This window comes from Wyeomyia smithii, chromosome 1, assembly GCF_029784165.1.
Source record: "Wyeomyia smithii strain HCP4-BCI-WySm-NY-G18 chromosome 1, ASM2978416v1, whole genome shotgun sequence".
NCBI lineage: Eukaryota > Metazoa > Arthropoda > Insecta > Diptera > Culicidae > Wyeomyia > Wyeomyia smithii.
The window spans coordinates 192,489,976-192,503,945 of NC_073694.1; the positions used below are offsets into that span (position 1 = coordinate 192,489,976).

The 13,970-nt window shown below is 37.7% G+C and overlaps 4 protein-coding genes across 6 annotated transcripts; 2 read left to right on the top strand and 2 right to left on the bottom strand.

The window, feature by feature from the left end:
- Positions 1–359: 359 nt before the first annotated feature.
- LOC129718178 (uncharacterized) lies at positions 360–3,181 on the top strand. The gene is made up of 4 exons (XM_055668668.1): positions 360–580; positions 640–1,333; positions 1,390–1,803; positions 1,885–3,181. Exons 1-4 carry the CDS (start codon positions 567–569, stop codon positions 3,097–3,099), a joined length of 2,337 nt encoding a protein of 778 aa, XP_055524643.1. The 5' UTR covers positions 360–566; the 3' UTR covers positions 3,100–3,181.
- A 104-nt stretch (positions 3,182–3,285) lies between these two features.
- On the bottom strand, positions 3,286–5,203 carry LOC129718185 (transmembrane and ubiquitin-like domain-containing protein 2). 2 transcript variants are annotated; one of them, XM_055668680.1, is made up of 4 exons: positions 5,017–5,203; positions 4,588–4,905; positions 4,027–4,495; positions 3,286–3,970 (listed from the first exon to the last, which is right to left on the bottom strand). In XM_055668680.1, the coding sequence occupies exons 2-4, from the start codon at positions 4,787–4,789 to the stop codon at positions 3,496–3,498; spliced, it is 1,146 nt and encodes a 381-aa protein (XP_055524655.1). In that variant the 5' UTR covers positions 4,790–4,905; positions 5,017–5,203; the 3' UTR covers positions 3,286–3,495. The 2 variants fall into 2 exon arrangements, with proteins under 2 accessions (XP_055524655.1, XP_055524656.1); XM_055668681.1 differs by having other exon boundaries at positions 4,588–4,941.
- Positions 5,204–5,962: 759 nt separating this feature from the next.
- LOC129718184 (uncharacterized) lies at positions 5,963–8,426 on the top strand. 2 transcript variants are annotated; one of them, XM_055668679.1, is made up of 4 exons: positions 5,963–6,283; positions 6,344–6,690; positions 6,748–6,944; positions 7,015–8,426. In XM_055668679.1, exons 2-4 carry the CDS (start codon positions 6,356–6,358, stop codon positions 7,749–7,751), a joined length of 1,269 nt encoding a protein of 422 aa, XP_055524654.1. In that variant the 5' UTR covers positions 5,963–6,283; positions 6,344–6,355; the 3' UTR covers positions 7,752–8,426. The 2 variants fall into 2 exon arrangements, with proteins under 2 accessions (XP_055524654.1, XP_055524653.1); XM_055668678.1 differs by having other exon boundaries at positions 5,964–6,283; positions 6,372–6,690.
- Positions 8,427–10,854: 2,428 nt separating this feature from the next.
- On the bottom strand, positions 10,855–13,280 carry LOC129718183 (uncharacterized). Its single transcript, XM_055668676.1, has 4 exons — positions 13,182–13,280; positions 12,686–13,114; positions 12,259–12,606; positions 10,855–12,191 (listed from the first exon to the last, which is right to left on the bottom strand). The coding sequence occupies exons 2-4, from the start codon at positions 13,035–13,037 to the stop codon at positions 11,506–11,508; spliced, it is 1,386 nt and encodes a 461-aa protein (XP_055524651.1). The 5' UTR covers positions 13,038–13,114; positions 13,182–13,280; the 3' UTR covers positions 10,855–11,505.
- Between the last annotated feature and the right edge of the window lie 690 nt (positions 13,281–13,970).

Consider the following 13,970-nt stretch of genomic DNA (forward strand, 5'->3'; position numbering starts at 1 on the left):
TTACAAAAACGTCTGGCATCTCTGCATTCAAGCCATAATCACAAAACTTCAACGACAACCAGGGAAACCAGATGTGCAGATTTGTCTGCAAAACGCAGATTTCTAGAGTTAGTGTGCAGATATTTATTGATTCGCAGATATTTGAAGACTTTCAATAGTTTCTGCAGATTTTTGTCAGGATCTCCTCATATTTACGCAGATTTTTCCAAAATCTGTGCAGATTTTTGCAGACTTTTGCCTGCATAAGCTATTTTTTTTCGAATCACGGATAGATTTTTTTCAAATTTCAAGCAGATTTTTGCGGTTTTTCGAGCAGTTGCAGACATTTTTCAAAAACATCTGGCATCTCTGACGACAACTGTCAGGTCCTGTCCTATAAAAAACGATGCAGTAACATAAGCCGCAGAAGAGCGACGCAAATAATGCAAATAATATAGTCAGCTAGTGCCATTTCAAATGCAGTCTGTTGACGGTAATTGTTATGTTGGTGGTGAAAGTGAAGTTGCTATATAAATTGCTTATTTAAATATTGGGATAATATTAAATGCTCAATCCGTCTGATAAGCATGGACACTGTCAAGTAAGTTGAATCAAAAATGTAACTCACCAATCACTGTATTATATTTCTGTTTATGTCAGCGTTAATATACACAAATATGCTGCGGGTGGCCAGGAGGATAACTATTGTCGGCTTTGTTTTATCAAGGCATTCAAATTACGCTGCGTGTTTCCTTATGGTGATAATCCAGATAATGCCCTGTTTCGTCAAATTTCTGAACTTGCGCTGGTTAAGCTGAATAATACTGAGGAACCTGACTGTTGTGTTTGCTCCCGATGCGTAGCGACGCTGGAAGAATTCAGTAAATTCCGACGACAATGTAAAATGAACAATACTTTGCTTATTGAAGCAAAAAATCAACTTTTACCATCAACGGACAGCTTTGTAAACGTTCCTTCAATTGAACCGTTATCGCACGAGATTACCCACACTGATATTGATCCCTTTGAGGACAAAACCATTTCCGACGAGGAATCAAAATTGGCTTGGGATTCTGAGTGCATTGATACAGCTGAGGCTCCAGTAATGAAAAGAAAAAGAAAATTGCCCAAACGATTTCGAAAATCGACTTCGAGTAGCAGCGATGCGTCAAGCACAGAAGAACCAACGTATGAATCTGACGACAGCTTTAAACCCGCTCGGAAAACAAGAAGCAAATCAACTGGGCTGCTGGAAGAGTTGGTACTAGTCAAAAAGAAACGAAGTCGCAAACCGAAAGCAGAACCCCATGAGCTTTCGCTTGCTAAACCCAGTAGTACCAAAATATCTGCAAAGGTGAGCAGTATTAGTTTTAAACGATTGATTCAAAAATAAAAGTTGAAAAATTTCAGATGTGTAATTCTTCTGATTTTAAACTTTACAATGCGGGCCACGGCACCATCAATGTCGTATTTCGCGGTCACCGTTACGTTAAATTTCGATACTATAAAACAGCTTCGGAAGTTCGGTTCGGGTGGCGTTGTGTCCAGCCCAAATGTGAGGCTCAAATATACACACGAAGCTCTGCCGAGAACAAGATCTTCTGGCGTGAAAATTCCAACCAGCATAATCATCTAAGAGACAGCTTGGACGATTATGTCACGGCAAAACTAGCGGATTTGAAGGCAGTGGAACAGGACACGGACGCGGATCAAGAAGTAATTTCGAGTGGCCGTGGGCGATACAATTACAGCATGGTTAAGCTGTCCTCGGGTGAAGTTGTGCTAGTCTACGGAGATCATCAACATAGGCTTCTCGCAACAAGGGTAAATAAAATTGTTGTTACTCGAATACGATAGTTGAATGTTGATACTTTGAAATTGTGTTCTTTAATATTCCTTTTACAGTCCGACGATACAAAAATTTATGGATGTACCATAAGTTCCTGTCGTGCGATAGTCTATTTCTTTAAAAATGGCGATATGAAGGTATACAGCGGAAGTAGCTGTAGTAACTTCGAAGGTGTTTCTGAGCGCCACTACCGACGATCGCAAAAAATTCTTGCGTTTGAGGGGCACTATTACACGTTCAGTGGCAGGAGACTGGAGAATAAAAGATTAGTTTGGAACTGTTATTTACGAAAATCACACAATTGCCAAACCGTAATCCACTCGACGGAAGACGATGTTATTGAACTATCGAAACATCATGTTAAATTACCTCATACTCATGGACCGGACGATTATAACCTGGAGAAAGGTTTACATATCGTGGCGGGTCAGAAAGGAGCACAACCGATTGAATCAATGGATTATCATGTGGCTAAAAATCAAGTAGGAACTGATTTCATTATATTCGAAGGGCTTCGTTACACTATAATGAACACTAAAGTAGATGGAACCAGAGCCTGTCGTTGCTTAGAGGATGATACTTGTGCCGCGTATATTTACCTATTGCCAAGTGGAGTCGTGACAAAATTTGTCGGTAAACATGAACATAGCCATCCGTTACCTGAACATGAAAAAAGCATCGACGAGTTCGATTTTGTGATCGAAACTAAACACGTAGTAAGAAGGGGACCGCTTTATAAATTTCATAAAGGATATCTATATAGAAGGCAGTGTGTAAGAGAAAACGCCTCTTTCTACTACAAGTGCGTTGAGCGTAAAAAAGGATGCAATGCGGCCATCACGTGCAACGAAGATTCTGGTGTAATCCGAGAAAATCAAGAACCTCACACACATGAAATGAGGCAAAATGAAGAGGATTGTCGGCTCACGTTACTGCAGTTGGAGGGTACCATGGATTATGACCTAACCGTTAATTGCGATGGTCATGAAGTGTTGACATACAAGGGTAATCGGTATTGCCATTTTTATCTTCATAAGGACGGTTGGCGCGTGTGGAGATGTTTCAGTGCTGCCCGCTGTAGATCTACGCTGTTTCAAAGTTTGTCCGATCAGAGAATAATAGATGCGGAAAAATTGCGTCATAGTCATGAGTCCGGCAGAAAAGTTATCACAGATGACGGCGAAAATGATAATGAAAAAGCTAACCAGATCCAGGAAGAAAAACGTAGTTTCAGCGATTCCGACAGTAGAGAAAGTGCTGATTGGTTTTGAATTATTCACTTGAACCGTCAGAGGATTGATGATGTAAAGTTTAAAATAAAAAAATTAAAAGATAATAAACTTCGCAAAAATATTTATGAACCCGTTTTATGATTCTGACTAACCCGATCTGGCAAACATAAAACGTAGAGCGACACGCGTAACGAACATGGCGTGTTCGGATACTGGAACAAAACGTTTCACTGTAAACATAAAAGCGATCGGTGTTTTTTTTCTCTCGTGTCAGCAATACAGTTGATATAAAATGCCGTTCTACTTACATGCTTGGACTAGGCTTCCCAGTGACGGCAAGCGACGATTTTTATAGTCAATTTCAGTAAAGTAAGGCTCACCGTGCTTCGCTGCTTTGGTGCTCACCTCTATCGCGAATGATTTAACAGTAAGGGTCTAGTTGGCTGAATGGCTGTCAGTAAGAATGATTGTTGGCATCATTATAAGGAAAATTGTGGTAGTAACAATCAGGCCAATCGTTGAATTTAAATTGAACAAGTGACTGTAGTGAAACCTACAGTACCAGCAGTAGCATATGGTTGCGGATAGGATAAATGTGCCTATGTAGATGAAGTACGTTCCATAACGTGTCATGTTATCCCGACCGGTGTTCCTGAATTCAACTCCTTCGGGATTGACTGCATTTTGCGTGCCACTCTCGCTACCTCCGGTATCTCTGATGGAATTGGTGCCAGAGTCGTTACCATCAGTGCCACTCTGTTGTGGCTTCGGGTTGTGAATCAAACAGTGCACAACGCAATTGTCGAATAGTCCACATGCAGCCAAAGTTCTCGAATCCGGTTGCAAGACATGTCCGTTGAACACCAATCGAACAAGCTTTTTCGCTGCCAGGTCGATAGAAAAATTACGCCTGCAGAAAAAAATACGCTACAATCATTTGTAAGGAATACCTATTAAAACACTTACTTTTTGAAATCCCCAATCTTTTCGTTCAGATCACCTTCTACCAGCCTAGAATCGTCATTCAAGTATTTTAATTTAATTCTTATTTGTTTCACCTGCAACGTTTCCTTAGTTGGTCTCACTTCACTGTTCTCACCATTAGAACAGTTATTTTTTGTAGGAGACTGAGACACTACCCGATGTCTTACTCCATCGATTTCGGAAAGTCTCTCAGAATCTGAATCACGATGATCCATTTGTCGAATTATTTCCTCTGGACCGGGATCAATATCATCCAAATTGCCTCTAGCAACCGAAGTGCTGGGATAAGTTTCGGAGTCACTTATATCCAGACCAGTGGCTGATTCAGATGCCTCTGTCAGAATTGATTGAGTGATGTTGTCGATAGACGAAGCTATGCTGTCGTTTTCAAGATCTAGTTCCTCTGTTTCCGTGACGTTGGAAATATTTGACTGCTGTGATGAGCTTCGAACTGATAGAGATAAAAATAGATAAAAGATTCTCCAATTTACTTTTGTTTATGTAAACAAATGACTTTTTCTCGTTCAGCAGCATATTACTTACGGATGTTGATGGTGACCGGTTGCTGAGTGATATGATTTAGTCTTCGTAAATTGTTTTCGATGACTAGAACTGTACCAGACGAATTGGGGCGGTCTTCCCGTACGTATGTTGAGCGCCAAGCGAAGTAAATGATAATTACAGCGATCACTCCAATCGTCAACGGACTGATAAATTCATCCGATTCTTTAAAAAGTGGCAACATACTATTTAATTTGCCCAAAAACCTAGCACTGCTGTTGAAACTCAACGCGATGTGTTGTTGGACGTGATTCCTAATTTCTGTTTCCGTATAAGCTGTCACCTTGTGGTAAGGACATTCTGTTTCCGAATTCCAGCAATAATTAAATTTTTATTCTTAACGAAATGCGTAAAACTTTTCTTTCAAATGTTCGACAAAGACGAACTGAACACAATCAAATTGATACGTACCTTGATCAATATGGAAAGTGCCTACACAAACTTTTTGTTTATAGTTTACAATTTAAACAATCTATCCTCCAAGTTATACGTTTTGTGTCGTCAAACATTAAAATTTTCGACAGGAATAATTCACGTATTTTTTCTACTATTTAATTTCTGCCCTCTGACGTTTCGTTCTTGATGACCTGTTTTCAGAGCTGCCAGCTCATATAATTCATGCAATAGTTAATCGATATTTATATTATCGATATTATTAAAATAATTCCGGACACCCCTTTGGCATCGCGCGATGTTTCGAGGGCTCACATCTCAACATATGTGTAAACGAGATAGCATATTACCGCCTCTTTTCATACATCTTTATCTTACTGCTGACAGCGGGCACAAATTAATTTGAGCCCACACGCTCGTGAGAAGTAACACTGCGAATCCTGACACCGTAATCTCATTACCTAAAGTTTGACAGTACCCCCATTATGACGAACCCCTCGATGCCGAGCCCCAAACAACAATGGCCGCAAAGGGAAGATATCTGACGTGCTCTTTACTCCCGTTCCGTGTTTCCCAATCTATCGATGTCGCTGATTATAGCAGTGTGCAGCACAGCAATGTAACATGCCATTTCATTCCCGCGTATTCAAAAGCACAGGCTACGAACGTGTCAGGGAGGTGCTGCGAATGGATGGATTTTAATTCAATTTCATAAGTTGCATGGAAACGTCAAAAAATGAATACCGCACTTCGTGAATCTGTGTAATTTTTATACTGATTTTGGATTAATCTTAGTCAGCCTATACACAAGAGAAACGCCGAGACACTCACCGTTAAGGCAGCTGTCAACATCAAAACGGGCTATTTGTATAATTTTGCATTGCCGTTATCCGTTTTGATGTTGACAGTTGCCTTAACGGTGAGTGTCTTGTCATTTCTCTAATATATAGGTTCCCTAATTAATCTAGAATAATTCATTTTTGAATTTACCACTATAACTCAATTTTGAGTACCAAGCATGAAAAAAACAACACCATTATTTGACACGAGTGAAAAAGCGGCACCATGATTGGCGATCAACATTAGGCCTATTTAATCGAAACGTGTAATGCATGTGCGCCACCTGGTTAATTTTCGAAGAACTAACTAAAAAGTGTCATAGACTTGTTTTCTTGCTGTTGTGCATTTGACCGGGTGTTTTTTTTCGATTTTTATTGAGTTTTACGGTCGGTGATTTGCTTTAACATGAAGTCATCGGAAAGTAAACGAATTTTCCATTCTACTGGTATGTAATTCTAGTGTTGTAGGATATCGCATTTATAATAACTCTTCATTTTTGCTTTAGCTCATTGCGGTTATGTTTATCTTTGCAGGAGAAATCGTGGTGACAAAAGCGGTGAACATTACATTAGGGGATATTTTGGACTACATAGGAGATTCCATTAGGCCGCTTCGAGAAGGGCAATCTGTTTTTGAATCAGGTCATGTTGTGTGCATCGGTTATACAAATGAAAGTGATTCCATGATTGATATTTGTGGATTTGTGCTCCAAAGTTCCCACCCAGGAGACGTTCCTCATGAAGTTAAACTGCATATTGGCTACGATTTCCGTCATTGGATTCTTCGATGTGTATGCAAAGCGGGTACCGCTAGATGTAAACATATTGTCGCCTGTTTGCTTCATCTCGCTAAGTAATATTTCTACATACTTGATAATTACTAAGAGTTAATCTAAATCGCTATTTCCAGCACTCGCTTTGTAGAATATTTAACATGTACCAGCTCTCGCCAAGCATGGGGAATTAGTAAAAGCGAGAAAACTGATTTATGGAAAGCCAAAGTTGTCAGGAATCTTTGCTGTGCCAGGAAGCATTCACAACTTGCGGTGATTGATCTTGGCAACATGAGGGAATTGCTTAAACAAGGCTTTGATCGTATTATGGATGGTAAGTTTCAAATTATTTTGGGATGGTACTGAAGTAGTTGAAATATGACTACCTATTTGAATTTTTACAGCTTCACCCGATTCCGCTGTCAAGAAACACATCACCGGAAGAGAGCAAACATGTAATAGATTTCCAATAGGACCACTGCAAACAAATAATTTGGACAAGTTTTTGACAAACTATGAGCTTCGTGATTTAATTCAAATTTCGTTTCAACATCCTACGCATTCAATAGATATAAAATTTGTTTCAGATGACCATAAAATGTTTTATAAAAAACATATAGTCAAAACCTTATCAGAAATTGTAGGGATTTGTATACATACCAAGTTGCAAGATAATAGCAGCTGGAGGTTACATCGATCAATAAGAATAACTGGAAGTTCTTGTTATCAGTTATATACTTATTACAAAAACAAAAACGCAGATTGGACAAAAAAGATACAGTTATACCTATGTCCCAAATCTTTGCATACAAAAGCTATTCAGTATGGTAAACAGGTAGAACAGTTAGCATTAGATTGTTATATGAGGAAACGTAACCCTTTGATCAAAAGGTGCGGTTTTGTGATAAGTTTTATAGAACCATGGATAGGTGTAAGCCCTGATGGTGTAGATCCTATGAATGGAGTACTGCTCGAGATTAAATGTCCATTGCTTGGAGCTGACCATAATATAGAATGGGTAATGAACGAATGTAAAACCACAAAAACATATTTACGTAGAACCAACTCAGGGCTTCAGCTGAATAGGAATCATAAATATTTTGCACAAGTACAGCTTGCTATGTATGTGTTGAAGCTATAAATGTGATTTTATTATTTACTCAAAGTTCGAAGATGATTTCGCAATTACAGAAGTTGATTACGATGAAGAATATGCGTTACAACTAGTAAGTGTATTGAAAATCATCTATTTCTCATACATGTTATCACAAATAGTGGGTAGAGTGACTAATGTTTGTGCAGGTTAAACTGATAATTTAATGTAATGAACATTGAAATACTGGATAGAAAATAGAAACTAGTGAACAAAGACCGAGACGAAAACAAATTTGGAATTTGGAGTTGAGATTCATTGTTGAGGTCATGTTCGTGTAATTATAAGTGAATGCAATTTTAATTTATATACTATACTAGTAGAGCAGAGAAAAGGTACTGGATAATGTGTAGATGACACATGTCACATAACCAGAGCCGGATTTAAGGGGGGGCCCAGAGGGCCCGGACCCCGGGCCCCCACATTTTTGGGGCCCCCACAAAACGAGAAAAAGTTCTTTTCTCTATGAAAAATGAGATTCAATCAAAAGTTCAATTTACAGTAAGAAAATTTGAACAGACCATTTCAATCTGAAACTTTCCTTCAGTGTTATTTTTTCGCGAGCGCCAATATCACAACCACATCCATAAGATTTCACCTTCGATTCTCTTGGAATGACACACATTAACACACCATTTGAAGCGAACCAGCGCGCATGGGAAATCAAGCAGGAAAGAAGATAATCCACAAGTTTTTTTTAATACATTGCTGTTGATTCCGAAAATAAGTTTACCTGTCCGAATCAGGGATACTAGATTTGCATTGCAAAATGCAGATTTTCAGAGTCCGTGTGCAGATTTTATTGACCTGCAGAAGTGTGTAGGGGTAAACAGGGTAAGACCGCCCTGCGGGGTAAGACCGCCCACTGTAGTTTACTACTAACTTATAAAATAATTGAAAAATTTCTTCAATGTGTCTATCACAGTATAATTACATAACATTTTGCACGTTTTTCTGTTTTGATAGTGCGCGAACGGTCGCAGAAATAATCAAAAACAACCTTTCAGCTGGCAACCAGTCAATGCGCTATTGTTTTGCGGCAACGGGACTTAAGGTTTTTCAGTCTAAAAATCTATTGTTTTGTTCGTGAACATACGTTCAATCGCTTGCCTGAATCTATCTTCTTTCGGGAATATCGAAGGCCGTGAGTAATCTTGTAATTTTGACTACTTTTTCGGTCAAATATGAAAATGTTCCACTGGGGGTAAAGTCGCCCACTATACAAGGGGTAAAACCGCCACGTATACAACTGCTTGTTGTTTTACTTCAAGACCCAAATGCCTCGACACTACAAAGGGAATATTTACAGGATCAGTAAAGCAACTTCAAGCCACATAAGACATCGATGGTAATCGACCATTTTCGATTTGGTTGAAGCTTTTCTAGTAATATATTTTAACAAGACTTATTTTTGAAAAAAGTAAACCTGTGTGAAAATGGTGTTAATGAACCAAAATAATTTTAGAGCCATGACGGTTTGTTTGATTGGTATGACGTCTCCGGCAGAATTGAAAATAGTAGTTTTTTACTTCCGAAAAAAATACACACTCTAAAAATATTTGAAGAAAAGATATAAAAATAGAATTAAAAATATATTTTTTTTTAAATTTATTTGAAAAAATATGTTTTTGCCTGTAAAATCTACAAAAGGTAAGCTAAAATTTTATGGTTGTTGGATCATGGAGTAATAGAAATATTAATAGCTAAATTTTTGTGAAGAATTTTTTTTTTTGGACGGTTTGTTTGGTGTATAGAGTCGTTGATAATTTTGTTCTTCAAAAAAAAAACATAGAAAATTGAAAATATAAATGAACGAAAGAATAATTATTAGTATTTTTCTATACAAAATAAGTCATCAAAAGAACCGACAGGTTTAATGAGTTTTAATTTTTAGCTTAAAGATAGGTATATTATGAATTCAATATCTTGAAAACCCCCAATTCTGAAAAATCTATTTATTTTGAAAACCAAAAAAGTTACCTAAACATTGATCTGAACTTGAATAATCAGAAAATAAAATAAGTTGAAACTTAGAAGTTTTTTTTTCAGATTTTTCACAGTGTATATTTCATTTAAAAAGAAAAAAAATACCATCCACAACTTTGTCAGAGACACTATACAAATAAAATCAACCGTTTCGGCCCTAAAAATATTGTTTATCCTCAAAAAATGGTGGGCGATCTTACCCCGCTGGTGGGCGGGCTTACCCCGCATGAAAAAGATCTGCACATTTTCAATGAATTTTTAAAAATTGAAAAAAAAAACTGGAAAATAAACAAAAATATTTCAGTTCTTATTTTTTAAATGCGGGTATTGAATAGAAGAACCTCTTAGCGAAGAAAACATGAAATTGCAGCCGCAACTTTTTTTTCTATAAACAGAATTGCTTAAGGGGGCGGTTTTACCCCGCTTACCCCTAGTTTTTTCCTAGGTTCTGTAGATTATTGCCAGCGTAGCCTTATATTTGCGCAGTCTTTCTCAAATTGTGTGCAAATTTTTGCTTGCGGATCGCATTTTTTTCGAATTGCGGTAGGTTTTTATTTTTCAGATATCAAGAAAAAAATTCAGGATTTCGAGCAGTTGCATACTTTTATTTATTTGAGCCTAATGATCTCGAACGCAACTGGAGAAAGGTCTTTATCGAAGATGAAACTGATTGAAAATAGGTTGCGTACGACTATAAAGAGTGAAAGGCTGTCAAACTTAGCATTGTTAAGTTGAGAGTACAATATTCTGAAGGAGCTGAATGTTGATTATTCAATCAATAAGTTCTCTGCAAAAAAAAACTCGTAAGAAAAAATTCTAGCAAATTTTTGGTAACTTTTCAATGAGAAATAAGTGTTTTTAACTCGTACGATAAAAAAACGGGTTTGTTTTATTCTGGGGCCCCCACTGTAAACTGGGCCCCGGGCCCCCACAATCGTAAATCCGGCTCTGCACATAACACATAAGGTTGTTAGTTACTCGACTAAAAGCTGTAATTTTTTAAATAAGACAAATTGTTGAGATATAGAACATTGCTGATCTGTATTGTCGTAAATTATTTACAAATAAATCATTCTAAAACTTATCATCTTGTAATATAGGAGCTGAAAGATTTACTAATCCACATATAACGGTCATTATTTCATTTACGAGACCCAACATGGATGTTTCAAGTGAGTTTTGAAATATTCCGAAAAGTTTAACACGTTGAATTACGCGCTCTACGTGAATCCTTACTTTGGCAATTCTCTCATTCAATATGGCATCAGCAGGAGTATGACGCACGGTTCTCAGAAAAGGTGGGATATGTAGACGAATACCTTTAGCTAAACACTCATTTTCAATATTAAAGCCCTTGTTCCCCATAATCTCATCTCTGAATGCATCGAATAAGGACACAACGTTTTGTTCATTGAATATCTGTTTATCTGAAGCTTTTCCACTGTATGCTTCACTAACAAAACTTATCACTCCCGCAGGGGTTACTCCAATTGAAAAATTTCACTGTTCTCCTTCCTTTATAATTAGAGAAACATGCGATATGGCAGTTGATACACTTGAGTGTCCCTACAGGAATTTCTGTGCAATCGAAAATACATTGAACATTTTCGAAACCCGCTCTAAAACATAGTGGAATATTATAACCAATTTCTTCACGGCTTGGCCCGTAAATAAATTGTCGCAAAACTTGAGCTAAAACTTGTAAAGTATGATTAAAATAATACGAAGCAGTTGCTGCTGATATATCAACCAGAGTTTACAGTGCTGAAAACGAGATGTTTTGCTTTAGCTTCGATAAAGTTAAGATAACCCGGTCAACAACGTGTGCCTTGAACCGCTTCTGGTATACTTGATCTTCTAATGCTTTAACAGATATACAAATGGCATCTAATTGCTTCAGTGAAGCAACTCTTGTCCAAACACTTGCGTCCCGATCTGATTTAATTAGATTCGTGAGTGTGGCTTGTTTGCTAAATTTGAAGTTTTTTTCGCGAGCCTGTTCAATGAAATCGATCGGATTATAGTGGAGTACTGGATCGTCCTGCTGATATTGTACGTCGATATAAATTTTATCCTGTTCATTAGAGTTGTGAACATGGCTTATTTCACCATAGGCATCAGCATATATTTGACCGTCGTTCAATGTTGGATTACTCGAGCTACACGTAGCATTTAATGCAAAACTGTTGCGGTCAGCATCCGAAGCATTATTAGCCAGAAACCCATCCAAAGTACTCGAATGTTCTTTTAATTCTCTATCGCCATTACCGCTGAAATCTCTGAACGATCGAAGATCATCACGTATGCCTGAAGGGGATAGATCATGGTTGAAGCGTCTCCTACAAGACACACGAACAATTTTACTCAGTTTTATATCATGTGTGGTTCTTGGTGAAGGTAAATGTTTCGATGGTATCGCACTCGGTTTCAGGCGATTTCCTCCTGAAATCATACAAAAATTAAAGAGCCACGAAAGAAACATAACTTATTTTTCTGTCAGTAATCTTACCTGCTCTGTAATCTGAGGGTAAAAAGTGTCGGCTGCATACTCTGGAATATTTCGTCGGGGTCGTGACTCTACGGATTGCATGCTTCCATTGCTTACAAACATTTCTGTCGTTGAAAGGAAACATGTGTAATTTTATTCCATTCCCAGCTTTTGCAGTGCACCCAGTAACAAAACACATAGTTCTACTGCGAGGAAGTGTAAATGGAAAAGAGTATCCATGCTCCGGTGTCACATTATCGTCATTACAGCTTGAGTGTACATATATTTTGGCCTTGTGTAGAGGTTTCTTGATCTTCGCACCGATAGCTCGCCGTGGAACAGCAGTTGACTTAAAGTACTTCGTTGTAACTATAATATATATAAATAACATACACATACTAGAATATACGTAAACATAGTTATGCATTACTAGAAAATAAAAATTTACCTAACGACCAATCATCTTCACGAAAATGTTTATGGCATATCATCAATTCACGCAATACTTTGTCTTCAATATTATTGGTAAGCTGTAGCGATGATATCCACTTTTTACGAATGGCATCATCATGAGGAATTTTGACCAAACGCTTCTTGGTTTTTACATTGCATCCAACCACCCAGCATCCCTCTTTAGGAACTATCTGTTTGGCAATGCATCCTTTCGAAATTATCGTTGGTGTTGCTTGTGCGTTTAACTTTGATCGCTTATATGTAATAAAATCATCTGGAGAGAAATGGTTTTTGCATATCCGATGCGCTGGATTACGCTCTAATTTTAGGATCTTTTGCATCTCCATTGTTACAGGATACAAAACTGGAGCTCGGGTCCGGCAAGAATGAATTACGCAACGTAATTTCACATTCTTTAGTTTTGCTACTTGGAAGATAAGTTTTGTTAAGAGTTTACGTGAATTTGTAACTTACTAGCAGTTTTGCTTTACCATATTTTATGTTTTATTTCGATTTTTTAGTTTTTTTTAAAGTAAAACACGAGTGCACTAAGCGATGAATGCAGATCAAGTTAATATTTACAAATTTCTGCACTGAATTTGACAGATTCATAATTGCTCAACACTTTTTTCACAGCAGCGCCATCTCACTAGAGTTTATCTTTAAAAAGGCGTTTTTCGCGCCATTATTTAGCCTGTGCGGCCGTGTTATTTGTTCTTGTGGCTGTTTGAGTGATTCCAAAAAATGAGAAAATCGCTGGGAAGGTGGTCACGGACATTTAAAAAAGCTTTAAGGTACACATATAAACTTTTTCATTATGCATTCTAAAAAATCACAGGAGGGTTGTGTACAAAGCCAAGACCGCAAGGTTGAAGTAGAATACTTTTACAAGAGAGATAACCCGGCTACTTGCGTTTCAGTCATTTTTCCTAGTAAATAAATGTTGACCGCTCATTGACAGTATTGGAAATTCTGTGCAAATGAAGTTGAAGTACTACTCAATTTCAGTTTGCACATATAAATACGACCTAACTGAACAGGAAAAGTACAAACTCTTTGCGGCGCAAACAAGTTTCAACAGTCAGAATATATGTACACTCTCCAAAAACGAGCATTTTTATCCAGCAAATTCTTCTACAGCGTTACGTAACTTCTATGGGGGGTAGATGTTGGCGTTACGTTTTGTTACACATGGGGGGTGGGGGTCTGAAAATTGGGTTTTTTGCGTTACGTAATTCATGGATGATCTCCCAGTTGGTCTCGAGGTACGATGCTGGCCT

Coding starts and splice junctions, on each gene's coding strand:
- LOC129718178 (XM_055668668.1), top strand. Junction 1,334..1,389: donor GTACCAAAATATCTGCAAAG/GTGAGCAGTATT, acceptor GAAAAATTTCAG/ATGTGTAATTCTTCTGATTT. Junction 1,804..1,884: donor ATAGGCTTCTCGCAACAAGG/GTAAATAAAATT, acceptor TTCCTTTTACAG/TCCGACGATACAAAAATTTA.
- LOC129718185 (XM_055668680.1), bottom strand. CDS start 4,789: ATGTTGCCACTTTTTAAAGAATCGGATGAATTTATCAGTCCGTTGACG. Junction 4,496..4,587: donor ACCGGTCACCATCAACATCC/GTAAGTAATATG, acceptor TATCTCTATCAG/TTCGAAGCTCATCACAGCAG. Junction 3,971..4,026: donor AAGATTGGGGATTTCAAAAA/GTAAGTGTTTTA, acceptor TTTTTTCTGCAG/GCGTAATTTTTCTATCGACC.
- LOC129718184 (XM_055668678.1), top strand. CDS start 6,244: ATGAAGTCATCGGAAAGTAAACGAATTTTCCATTCTACTG. Junction 6,691..6,747: donor TGTTTGCTTCATCTCGCTAA/GTAATATTTCTA, acceptor CGCTATTTCCAG/CACTCGCTTTGTAGAATATT. Junction 6,945..7,014: donor CTTTGATCGTATTATGGATG/GTAAGTTTCAAA, acceptor GAATTTTTACAG/CTTCACCCGATTCCGCTGTC.
- LOC129718183 (XM_055668676.1), bottom strand. CDS start 13,037: ATGGAGATGCAAAAGATCCTAAAATTAGAGCGTAATCCAGCGCATCGG. Junction 12,607..12,685: donor TGAAGATGATTGGTCGTTAG/GTAAATTTTTAT, acceptor TATATATTATAG/TTACAACGAAGTACTTTAAG. Junction 12,192..12,258: donor ACCCTCAGATTACAGAGCAG/GTAAGATTACTG, acceptor GTATGATTTCAG/GAGGAAATCGCCTGAAACCG.